This window comes from Poecilia reticulata, chromosome 17, assembly GCF_904066995.2.
Source record: "Poecilia reticulata chromosome 17, P_reticulata-male-v2, whole genome shotgun sequence".
NCBI lineage: Eukaryota > Metazoa > Chordata > Actinopteri > Cyprinodontiformes > Poeciliidae > Poecilia > Poecilia reticulata.
Genome location: NC_088846.1, coordinates 26,704,687 through 26,717,335, shown reverse-complemented (window position 1 = coordinate 26,717,335; position 12,649 = coordinate 26,704,687). Strand labels below are relative to the sequence as shown.

At 39.3% G+C, this 12,649-nt stretch overlaps 1 protein-coding gene and 5 non-coding genes across 12 annotated transcripts in view; 5 read left to right on the top strand and 1 right to left on the bottom strand.

Moving 5' to 3' along the window:
- Window positions 1-12,649, bottom strand: part of LOC103479475 (contactin-associated protein-like 4) — a 154,810-nt gene that overhangs the window by 66,958 nt on the left and 75,203 nt on the right. For all 7 annotated transcript variants that reach the window (XR_014084282.1, XR_014084278.1, XR_014084280.1 and 4 more), the window contains 5 exons: window positions 12,066-12,237; window positions 5,890-5,996; window positions 5,141-5,260; window positions 4,318-4,518; window positions 1,130-1,292 (listed from right to left, as the gene is read on the bottom strand). Coding sequence is in view for 1 of the 7 variants with exons in the window: in XM_081598347.1 (XP_081454473.1) it covers window positions 1,130-1,292; window positions 4,318-4,518; window positions 5,141-5,260; window positions 5,890-5,996; window positions 12,066-12,237 (763 nt within the window). In the remaining 6 variants the exon portion in view is untranslated. The remainder of the gene's footprint in view (window positions 1-1,129; window positions 1,293-4,317; window positions 4,519-5,140; window positions 5,261-5,889; window positions 5,997-12,065; window positions 12,238-12,649) is intronic.
- On the top strand, window positions 7,468-7,550 carry trnal-uaa (transfer RNA leucine (anticodon UAA)). Its single transcript has one exon. It is a non-coding gene; the product is annotated as a tRNA-Leu (tRNA).
- Window positions 7,835-7,917, top strand: trnal-uaa (transfer RNA leucine (anticodon UAA)). The gene has a single exon. It is a non-coding gene; the product is annotated as a tRNA-Leu (tRNA).
- trnal-uaa (transfer RNA leucine (anticodon UAA)) lies at window positions 9,841-9,923 on the top strand. The gene has a single exon. It is a non-coding gene; the product is annotated as a tRNA-Leu (tRNA).
- Window positions 10,492-10,574, top strand: trnal-uaa (transfer RNA leucine (anticodon UAA)). The gene has a single exon. It is a non-coding gene; the product is annotated as a tRNA-Leu (tRNA).
- On the top strand, window positions 11,066-11,148 carry trnal-uaa (transfer RNA leucine (anticodon UAA)). The gene has a single exon. It is a non-coding gene; the product is annotated as a tRNA-Leu (tRNA).

Genomic DNA, 12,649 nt, shown 5'->3' with positions numbered 1-12,649 from the left:
CTGTCTCATGCTTTCACATGTTTCCTAATTAGACTAATTAGTTTGAACGAAACCACAGCAGCAACAGCTTGATTTGGTTTTTTATCCAGCTTTTTCTCCTGAGGATGACATTCTGACTAGCCAGCCAGGTTGAGTCGGATCTGACAGTTAACTCTCCGTCTCAGCCGAGCGAGCGGCTCTGTGCGTTTACACCTGTGCTCAGGTATCAGGTGAGAATCTACCTGAGGGCAGGAGAGGTTAGGAGAAATATGACCTCACTCATGAAAGGGGGGATTATTTGGACTGTAATGTCAACTAATTTAGTGATCGGTTAATCGTTAACTGGAGCATACAGACTCAAAAACGCAGTGAGAGCAGTAATTAACTGTACAAAAAAATATTCTTTAAATATATTCTACTCAGAACTCCTCAAGTGTCATTTTTAGCTTCACCTGGTTCAAATTTGCTAACAAAATATCTTATGAAGCACATTAAAAAATATTCAACATATTAGCGTTTTGTTGTATTAATCAAACAAAAAGGGTTGAGCTTTTCACATGTTGGTGCTAGAAGTATTTCTTTAGCAGCAGGTGCGTTTTGGTAGAACCGATCCAGTAAAAAACCCGTTAAATGGTTAGAGAAAAATGTTGCAAATTCTGCAAACTATAAATGTCCATCCATCCATTTTCTTGCACCCTTGTCCCTTATTGGGGTCGGGAGGGTTGCCCAGCTAATGTTTTGGGCAAGAGGCGGGGTCACCCTGGACAGGTCACCAGTCTGTCGCAGGGCAACACAAAGACACACAACCATGCACACACACACTCACACCTAGGGAGAATTTGGAGAGGCCAATTAACCTGACAGTCATGTTTTTGGACTGTGGGAGGAAACCGGAGTACCCAGAGAAAACCCCTGCATGCACAGGGAGAACATGCAAACTCCATGCAGAAAGACCCCAGGCTGGGAATCGAACCCAGAACCTTCTTGCTGCAAGGCAACAGCTCTACCAACTGCACCACTGTGCAGCCCAGCAACTATAAATGTGTTAATCTAATTATTTTTTAATTTAAAAAATACGTAATTTTTAAAAGTTTGTTACATAAATTTCTACAGAATGTGCCATTTTTTTGTGTGTTAAAGGTTTTAGTACCACTCCATCCGGTCGGCGTCACAGTTGCAGTAAAGCTGCGGATCCACGCAGTCGCCCTGCAGGCCGCAGGCACACTGCTGGCTGCCTGGATGAGCTCCTCCCCAGTACGTCTGGACCAGTCCGGTACCGGGCCCGCCCAGCCACCAGCTGAACGGAGACCCCTCTGGAACACAAACAGCACCGTTCACCTCTTTATTCATCAACCAGAGGCTTTTTAGCTCAAACTCTGGCTTTAAACTCTGCTTATGTTTGCCATCTACAATGATTTAAACCTAACAGTAGGAATACTGAAGAACCATTTGGACGGATCTGGACTGGACCAGGCAGCCGTCCTCATCTCTAAGTCTCCATGAAGTTGAAACAGAGGGATGTTTGTCAGCCCCTGAAAATAATGCTGTGATACAGCAGATGATGACAGTATACACACTGTGAAGGCGCTGAGTCGGCGCTTCTTTTGTTTTCCAGCAAGCAGTGAGGACGTTTTACTGATACTTCTATTCCTCGTCTCTTTCTTACTCATATATCACTGTCTGCTAAGATTTCAACCAACGTTTCTATTACATGACAGAGAAAACTTTGCTTCACCTCAAGGTGTTGTTTTTTTTTTTTACAGCTGGGAGGAACTGATTAGTATCTAAAGAGCTCAAATAAAGCTTGAACTATGACCCCAAATCTCAGAGGAGTAAATAAGAGCAGAAACAAAGAGCAGAGAGAGGAGGAGGAAGTTCAAACCATCACTTCTGACGATCATAACAGCAGCTTGTTTTAAGTCTATAATCCATTAATATTGATGAAAAAGTTTGATTACTTAACTTATAAAATGAGAAAAATATCTCGTAAAGTCATATCTCATCAATATTAAGGAATTAATTACTTAAAACAAGCTCCTATAGCTTGATGAAAAGTTAGTTTCATTTTATTTCTAGAAACTAGACCAAGAATACTCCCCCGCTCAGCTCCTTCAGACTAGCCAGCAGCAATTAGCAAACACCTGGTGGAACCGAACATCAGCTCAGCTCATTATACGAGCTTCTTCTCAGTGAAACTCTGGTAAAAACGGTTCTTAAAGAGAGAGAGTCGTCAAATTGCAAAGTCAAATTTCTATTTTTAAAATGCTGTACACATTCAGCATTTTCACAACAACTGAAGGTAACTTAGTTACTTGATTGTGCTGTAAATGTGCTAGAAAAAGTAAATTCTGCCCTTCTTGTCATGATGTGCGTTTTAATTCTGGACCCATATGCAGAAAGACTTTGTGTAAATGATGGACAAATGTCTAAAAGTCACAGGGAGCACAGGGAGCCAGAGCAGAACAAAAATCCAAGCAAAAAGACAGCAGGGAACCCAGGGAAGAACCGGGGAAAATGACAGGGTGTAACGGGAGGAACCAGCAGGGAATTACTGAGAATAAGTTGTACGTATACTGGGGAAAATGATTACTGAACAAGGATCAGATGGCTGATTAGAAACAGTTTGCAGGTATGGGGGAGAGAGGGGAATAAATCTAACACTAACGATTAACTAGACCTCAGAAACTTAATTGACAAAGAATAAAAGGACAATAAATAAACATAATAATCTGGAATCTCTGAGAAAGGACTGAACCAAAGTGAAACAGAAACATGACGGATCGAATCAAAGAAAAGGAAACGAGGAACACAGAAATAAACAAACAGACCCCAAAACCAACTGAAACACCTGAGATCCTGATGCTGCGTCATCTTTAGAAAAGATTTGGCATTTTTCATTCAATTAAACCTTTAAAAGAAGAAACAAGATGCTAAAGTACCAAACAAGACACTGCTAAAGGAGCAAATTCTGTCTCTTTGAACAAAATCTGTGCTTTAGTGATCTGTGTTGTTAATTCAGAAATATGAAGCTACCTGACGATCAAAGAGATTTTATTTCTGTTTCAAACGTGGCCATCGTTTAACATTTGAGGCCAGACTTTGGGCAAATTGAAGGAAAAGCTGTGAAATAAGATTCTTTATCGCCCCCAGATAAGATTAGGAGATTAAAGGGATTAGGATTAGATGGTTGAGTAGTGAGATCAACCTTTGAATAATTAAAATATGACCTCAAATACAGACTGAAATAAAAACAAATAAAAGCACCTGAAGGGAACCTGGTTCATTCAAAGATAATATTCTGCGACTGGTCGACTGATTTACAAACATAATAAAAATTGTATAATAAATAACTGTGAAGTTGCTCAATAGTAATTAAAATAATCAACACATTTTACAAAAAAGCCTAAACGTAGTTAATAATTACACCTTTAATCACACAACAGCACGGAGATGCTGCAGCTGGAGTCTCCCAGATGGATGAGCAGAAACTTTGTGGTTGCTGATGCTTTTCTTAGCTAACATTGTGTTAGCATGTCTGTGTGACCCAAGGTAGCAAACTGCAAAAACTCTGACTTTTACTGAAGTGGCGACGCCATTAATCCATTAATCATGACTTAATTAGGAGTATTTGCATCTGATTAGTAGCTACTATCCCTCTTTAATTTTTTCTAGTTAGCAAAGATCAGTTTAATCTGATCATCCTGATTTGTAATAATTATTTCTTTTAACATGATCATAACAATCACTTTTACTTGTGTTACAGTTGTTGCTCTTTTAAGTGTCTGTTTTAAAGGCTTTACCAATTTAAGTTTTAGAAAAAGTTCAATTAATCTAGATAACCAACATGGAGTAGTGGGCACACTACCAGTAATCTGATAATGCGCTAATATTGGTGATAATTTTCTTTAAAATTGTTACCTGCACTTAGTTTCTCCTCCTCATATATATATTTTTTTAGGAAAAACTCTTTAACACTAACTTACTCGTCTGTTTTGCAAGCTTTCACCTGAATAAAGTTTGTCATCTGTGTTGAAGTTTTGGTTACCAGCTGTTAAGAATTCATCAAGTAGCTAGCTGTTAAGATTCATGAACAACATACATATATAAACATAAATACAATATTTAAGGGTTTTATAAAACATGTAAATTGTAATGTCAGAGTTAAATTGTGCTTGAGAATTGTAGTCTTTCCTGGGCCGGTATAAGCTAAATCGAAGTTAGCGCTTTAGCATTAGCTTCTGCTAAATACAGTGTTAGCATAACTAACCTTTTAGTTTGCGGTGCCAATCACTGCCAACATGCATAATTAATTGCATCAAATCAGATGTTTTTTTCTACCTTGAGTGTTGAGTAGGCGGGACTTCCTGCACTGATAGGACAGTTCCTGTTGGCAATGCTCTGATTGGTGGATGATGGCAGCTAGTTGCTCCTCTTCAGACATGTAGTCAAAGTGAACCAAATGCTGGATTTCCCCCGGAGAGGGTCGAACTTTGGTCAGCTCTGTGTTGTTGTGCTGGACCACCATCCAGGTGTTCTCATCTGGTGACGACAAGGTGATAAATATTAATGATTATCACTGAAAGAAACAGCATAAAACTTTTGTCCAACATAAATAGAAGAAGTCAGAAATATATAAACAATGAAGTGACCTCGACAGAAATGTGGAGGGAAAAAAACTTCCTGCTTTGAAAATCATTTTTCTTTTTGTTTCAGAACATTTACTCTGTGCTTCTGAAGAGTTGAAATAAAAGTAGTTTATAACTTTGTCCATCAAATGTGCATGAAATAACTATTTACCTAAAAGTGTGTTATATAAATGTTGACTCTGTTAAACATGTCAGTGGTCTGACATCATATTAAACATGTTCTGGGACAAAGACAATCGAAGTGATTAAAAATATATGAGGAGACGACAAATATCAAACCTACAACACCAATCTGTTTATACAACCACTAAACAAACAGGACAGATGTGGTCATGTAGAATAAAAGACGAGGAAGATCAGCTGTAATTATGTAAAATATTAATGAGGAATGATGGGCTGAGTTTGTGTGTGTGTGTGTGTGCGTGTGTGTCTGTGTGTGTGTGTGTGTGTGTGCGTGCGTGTGTGTGTGTGTGTGTGTGTGTGTGTGTGTGTGTGTGTGTGTGTGTGTGCGATACCTGTCATGTTGCAGTAGACCAGCTGTGGCTTGATGGGTCCGCTGCCGTCCACGTCGATGTAAAAATATCCTGACGTGTTGCCGCTGTGTTTGTACGCTTCACAGGACTGCTTATACGCAGCTGGGAGGAAAAATAATGAGAACATCGTCAGAATGCTGGGAAAAGAGGAGGAAAACCGCTCAACATGGGGGTTACTTCATATGAAGAGATCACAAGAAAAATAATCTGAGGTTTTACGTCTGAGGAACAGCAGCAAACCAAATCTGTTTATAAAATACTTTTATTTGAAGAGTCAGAAAACGTTTTTCATTGAAACACAATAAATTCCAGCCGGAACCTTTGAATTTGTGTGTTTCTGGTACGCACATTAATATGACGCACGAGTTACATTCAGTAATGAGAAGCAGCTTCTCTCGGCCAACTGAGGGTCCATTTCTGTTTAAAAAATTTTATCTGATTGGATGCTGGAAACGTCTATAGTTGTGTTCAAGTTGTGTTAAATGGAGTTAGCCTGCAAGTGAAGCTATTCAAGGCTAACGTAGCATCTCAATGCTAATCATGTAGCAGCAGCACAGACACTAATATCAGCGTCTACAGCTACAGAAGCTCCAGAGTGGCACTTTCCACCAATCTGGTGAAATAACATAAATAACAGATAAAAATGATAAATAACAATAAATGCTTTTTGTCATTGGGAGCCTGTGTGTCTTATGGGTCACATGATGATATTTGGGCGTCATGTGACTCACAGCTGTGGCAGGTGGCGCCGCTGTAGCCGCTGTCGGAGCAGTTACAGTGGAAGACGGTCCAGGTCTGACTGCAGAGGCCGCCATGTTCACAGTGACTGGGAGAACACCTAAAACACGCAAACAGAGAAAGATTATCTTTTTACCGACCCTGTTCAGACATTCTCATTCACTCCAAAATGGAACAAAGCACATTAAAACCATCCAAAAGTGATGAACAGATAGAATTATGAAAGCGCAAATACAAGAAGACGCAGAAAAGATGCTATAAAGCAACTTAAACATATACAATTATAGTTTCAAAGTCTCATTCTCTCTCAGATAAAACTTGCAGTCATAAGAAAAAAAAAATAAAGGCTCATTTGAGCTTCCTAAAAATGGAGCTAAAGGGAAGAAGACAAAATGAAAAAAAGTAGAGGCTCCAGAACTGAGCCCTGCGGGACGCCGAATGGAAGAGAAACAGAGGAAGATGAACTTGGTGTCAAACAGACGGTATCTCAAATATCTATAAAACGTAATTCACAGTATCAGTGGTGGAAAAAAACTTCTCCTAATCCACTAATCCACTGATAGCAGAGCTACTTTTTTTGTTTAGAGCTTTTGCTAAGTCTGAAAATGTTTAGCGCACTTAGCTTCCCCTAAAAGATTTTCTCTAAATAAATTTTAAAGCGCTAATTTACTTGACTGTTTTGTAAACTTTTAGTTGAATAAAGTTCGACATCAGTTGATGAAGACAGTTTATGCATCATTCATATCCAAAAAAAATATTAAAATACCACATTTAAAGTTCAGTTACAGCTATAAAATAATTAGAAGTTTCTCTGTTTCATGTGCAAACGTGACTGATTAGAGTAAATTGTCTCAGAGAGCTAAAGAAAGTCTCAAGTAACTCAAAAAGCTTCTGAGAGTAAAAGACTGTTAATACAAGTCAAACAAATGGGCTCAATGGAAACTTCTAGCGGTCAAATGTTTGATCAAGAGGTCCGACAAGCTTTCAACATCAGAGACAGAAAATCACGGCGAAGAACAGAAGCATTTTGCCGCTTTGTACCTAAAGAAACTACCTTCAAACTGAGTCCATCATCACTGAAAACACAACGCTCCACATGCACTGAAAGTTTAGCGATGACGGAAGGAAAAATGTTCCAATGATGAAAGACGTAGCTTTATGTTTTGAGGTGAGTAAAGAAGATAAAAAGGGTGTAGAAAATGGGTGTAGAAACAGCAATTTTCTGCAGTTTGTTTTTCGTCTATAACCGTGCTTTTTGAAAGCAGATACATTTGCTTGTTTGACTGCGTGCTGGTGCTCTACGTGCGATTCGAAGGAAGTTTTCACCCCTGATGGTCGGGTAGACTCGGTTCGACTGAGGTCCAAAAATCCAATATTTGCTATATTTTCAGCTGCTGTGGTTCTTTTTTCACACTGCAACCGAACTTGGCATGCAAATTAATCAGCCAAATAGTTTCATCTACTAAAATTACTCTGTTGCAGACACAACTATGAATGAATTGAAGGTCTTTAAAATATTAAAACAGGACACTCAAAGGCCTGATAATCAACATGACCTTTGGCCTTCTGTAACCAGGATGGCCGAGTGGTTAAGGCGTTGGACTTAAGATCCAATGGACAGATGTCCTCGTGGGTTCGAACCCCACTCCTGGTAGAGTCTGGCTACAAATCCTCACCAGTTACTTTCTGAAAAGTGTGGAGGTCAATGTTGTACTACAAATAAGCAGAACTAGAGGATATGGGGTCTTATGATAATCTGTCAGTGGAAGTAGCACATCTTCATCATTACTTGGGAATTATTGACTTTAAAACACCTTGCTGAAAATGTACTTGTTAGTTTAGTCTTATTCTACGTGTTCTAAAATACTTATTAGAAATTAGAAACTAGACCAAAAATACTTGGTAAAACTTGTGTTTTTGCAACAAACACACATCAGCACCAGGATGGCCGAGAGGTTAAGGCGTTGGACTTAAGATCCAATGGACAGATGTCCTCGTGGGTTCGAACCCCACTCCTGGTAGAGCAGCTAGTTTATTTTAATTCATCAGCAGCTGCAACTTCTGAGCCAATGATTCTGATGGTACCAGCTGAAAAACTAAAGCTGGGACTTTAAAGACTGAAATAATTAGAAGTGAGACCAGCTGGTATCATCAGGGTGACTGACTGCCACTTGACTCAACTACTGGTGTTATTCACATTGTGACAAGTTTGTGTAGAAGCTGTGATTTTGCTAAAGAAAGTAGATGTAGCAGATGTCGTATCTCTTTAGATAAGAGACTCACCTGCCTGACAGGAAGCTGCAAGGCTTATTTTTCATAAAGATACACTAAAGCGAGTGCAGCAGATAATACAGTTAAACTACAGTAAAGTTACTTTCTAATAACTCAGACCAAGCTCTTTAGAATGAAACAAAAATTTAAAGTTTTCAGGTTTCCAAAGAATTCATCAAAGAAGCTAAACGAAGCATTTCTGTCAGAAGTTTTGCAATAAGAGTAGAGCTGCTGATTCAGTTCCTGTCATCAGACTGATCGCTCTGATCAATTAAACGCATGGCTGCTCCTGGGTGTTGCTTATTGTGGGGGCTGATTTGCCCTTTACACTGGACACAGACACGCAAACACAGATGTAATAGTTTGATCTGAGGTCAGACAAGCGAGCGGGAGGTGGGTCCGCAACTCAATTTTCCTCATAACTTCATATCTCATGGACCCTGAATTTAATCAGAGTGGGAGTGTGGAGAGCTGTGATTTTATTTCTCTTTTTCTGTTTCAGTGAGCAGTCAGATCTGTGTGTGGGAGCTGAACATCACAGCGGTGACATTCTTGTAGTTTTGTTTCTTAACTTTTTGGCCTTAAAGACTCCAGAAAAAAAGATTTAAGGTCAAAGCAGCCATTATATCTGACATGCTTAGGGTTAGGACATAATCAAAAAAGTCTGGATGAAAGTTGACAAACAATAAAAACGCACAAGTTTTTTCTTATCGTCATTTAGCGATTAAAAATATTTTTGTTAATATTTTTTCCATTCCAAAGGGATCTTATTTTAAGGTGTGCAAAATAATTTTTCTCCCACTAAAGGGAATTTTGCGATAATGTGTGACGGCAAATGTGACTTTTTGTTCCTTGCTACAGAAGTGATAAGTGTAGCAGAAGAAATACTGCCACCTGCAGGTGGGAGTTAGCATCACATAAATCCAACATCCATCCATTTTCTTTACACCCTTGTCTCTCAGTGGGGTCAGGAGGGTTGCTGGTGCCCATCTCCAGCTAACTTTCCGGGCGAGAGGCGGGGTCACCCTGGACAGGTCGCCAGTCTTTCGCAGGGCAACACAGAGACACACAACCATGCACACACACACTCACACCTAGGGACAATTTGGAGAGGCCAATTAACCTGACAGTCATGTGTTTGGACTGTGGGAGGAAACCAGAGTACCCAGAGAAAACCCACAATGCACAGGGAGAACATGCAAACTCCATGCAGAAAGACCAGGGCTGGGAATCAAACCCAGAACCTTCTTGGTGCAAGGCAACAGCTCTACCAACTGCACCACTGTGCAGTCCTAAATCCAACGTTTTGTGCTGAATTTGCAATAAAGCCACAATTAAGCATTAGCACAAAAATACCCCAGAGGTACTGGCTAATGTAGAGTGATAATATCTATGACTGTAAGTGAACAAAACTCCAAGAGATAAAAATAATTTTGGGTTTTAATTGTTTAAAACTGACAAAAGTTTAAACTAACATGGATAGTTAGAACTTAACATCAAGAGGGATTCCACTGGAAACAGTAAAAGAGTTCAAGATGGCGGCTAAAGAAAGGCATTGAAACAGACATTGCTGCTTTGTTGCATGTGATTCTGAGCTGATGGAGATCCAGGTTTTCCTGCTGGTCAATATTTATGCATTTGTGTGAAAGGTTTGAGCCTGAATCCTCACAGCAACCAGGATGGCCGAGAGGTTAAGGCGTTGGACTTAAGATCCAATGGACAGATGTCCTCGTGGGTTCGAACCCCACTCCTGGTATTACTATCTGATTGATAACCCGTATCCAGTTCTTCTGGTAGAGGCAATAAAAACCAAGCGGTGAAACATGGTACCAATCTATATAGCATATAATTGGTGTCATATGTTTGGTCTGCTGTCACTTTAAAGATAAGAATGATGTTTCTAGAAACCACCAAAGCTCAACCAGCTTCCTAACATTAACAAACCACTTTGGTGACAATCAACTGGGCTGCAGCAATTTGACCTGAAAAAAATTATTCAGTTTTGTTTGATTTTGTTAATGTGAGAGTGCATGGGGGGAGGAGGGGCAGGTTGATCTATGTTCAGCCCTACAAACTTTTCTTTTAAAATTTTAGAAATGATATCGGCACAAACCAGCACAAACGCAACGTTTGACACAAATTTTGTTAAATTTGAAGAAGGTGGGTCGACTTCACCCAGGTGAGAGGTAACTCCTAAAAATTTTACTTTAATGGTAAATAAAGATGTTCAGTCAATGTCCTTCAATTTTGTTGAAGGTTTTCAGGATCTTTTAAAATTAATATTTTTCTGTGTCAGGTTTCAAGTGAACTTTCATCATCAGCGAACCAGGATGGCCGAGAGGTTAAGGCGTTGGACTTAAGATCCAATGGACAGATGTCCTCGTGGGTTCGAACCCCACTCCTGGTAAACTCCTGCTGTAAATCCTCACCGGTTATCACATGAGGAGTGTTGAGGTCAATGTTGTACTAGAAGTAGGCAGAACTAACGGATATGGGGTTTTATAATAATCTGTCAGTGGAACTAGTACATCTTCATCATTACTAGGGAATTATTGCAGGTGTCCACTTTTAAAGTTCGTCTTAAAACATTTATTTTACTTGGCCTTCAACACCAGGGGGATCTAGTTTTAAATTGTATGTGTTTGTTTTTAAACTGTATTTTTTTAATTTTTTTTATTATGTTGTGTTTTAATGTACAGCACTTTGTATCAGCTGTAGTTGTTTTAAAGTGTTTTATAAATAAAGTTGGTTTGGTTTATTGACTTTAAAACACCTTGCTGAAAATGTACTCGTCAGTTTTGTCTTATTTCAAGTGTTCTAAAATACGTATTAGAAATTAGAAACTAGACCAAAAATACTTGGTAAGACTTTGTGTTTTTGCAGCGAACACACATCAGCACCAGGATGGCCGAGAGGTTAAGGCGTTGGACTTAAGATCCAATGGACAGATGTCCTCGTGGGTTCGAACCCCACTCCTGGTATCTTCTTTAAAGGATAAACTATGTTCCAGTCTTCCTAGCAGAAGCAGCTGAAACAAGACTTAATTTGAGTTATAATAATTCTTGGACAGGTATGATGATTCACCTTCTTAAATTACATTAGAATTAGGGCTGGACTATATTGTGGGAAAACTTAACGTGTTTCATGAGTCGATATGGATAATTATTGATTAGTTTTATGTTTTAAAATGGTGGCGAGACCTTCCCTGTTTTTTTCCAGTTTTCTCTCCTCGCCTTTGTTTTGCATTTTTAAGCAGTTCGGAGGCACAGTGGGAAACCTGAACCTGCTGCTGCGTCAGTTACTCAGCAGGTTGTTGCTAGGCAACTGCAGATAGGAGCGGTGGGTTGAAACTGCTTCTTACCCAGCAGGTTGCTAGGTAACCAAAGAGTGAGTGGGTTAGTTGACGCCGCCAACATAGCTTAGCTAAAAGTCTTTCCTCTGCCTACATCTCCCAGAATGCTCTGCGGTTCTGGATCAGAGTCCAGTGAATATTTTATAGATTAAACATCCTATCAAATTATTGATTTTGATCACATATTTGATCTTGATATGAATTATTATTTATTGATTGTACATCCATAATTAGAAAGGAATTATAATTTTTCAGATAACATCAACAATGAATTCCTGTTAATTGATTTTTTTTGTGAATTGTTGTAACCAGGAGGAAATGCATCTCTAAGGTTTTCTGCAAAACCTTCAACTCTTCTGTAGGGCAGTAAATAATTTTCCAGCAGAAATAATACATTAACTCTGTACCAAATATAAACACTCCCAGAATCCACAATCATATTTCCCAGAAAATCATTGCTGCAAACACAGATTTGTGTTTACTGAAACCATCTGGAAAATGCCGTTCTAACTGCAGACCGACAGGAAACATTTTGGAGGCTCTGACCTGTCGATGATGCCGCACATGTCGATCTGGAGTTGGCTGTAGTTTCCCAGAAGCCTTTGCTGCACCATGATGAGGTCGACTGGCTGGTTGTCCAAAGCGAGGAGACGCATGCAGCCCTGGAAAGTGTTGTGAGGGTTTTTACATTCCTGGTTATAATCTTCAGCAGGACAACCTTGAAAAAGCAGCAGAGAGAAGATTAAAATGCAGCAGCAAAGACTATATCAATTAAACTTAATGAGAATAAATACCAAGTAAAATTATATACAAAACTAACATGAAATTAAATTGATTAATATCCTCTAAATTAGAGCAACCCTCTGATTTGTGGTGAGTTGGTTCTTATCATGTTGAAGTCGACACCGCTCCTATTTTTTCCTTCTGTAATCCATTAAATATGGAGAAGAAGAAGTGTTTAAACCTGTGAATCTGCATGTGTGAGATGATAAAGAGCCCTAAGGCAGATATAAGAATATGTCTGGACTAGAATCTTGCTTAGCGGGCGAAAACAGGACGGCCGTTTAGGAGGTGAAAAATGAAACAATGGGAGAACAGAGCGAACAAAAAGGGTGGGATAGGATAACAGG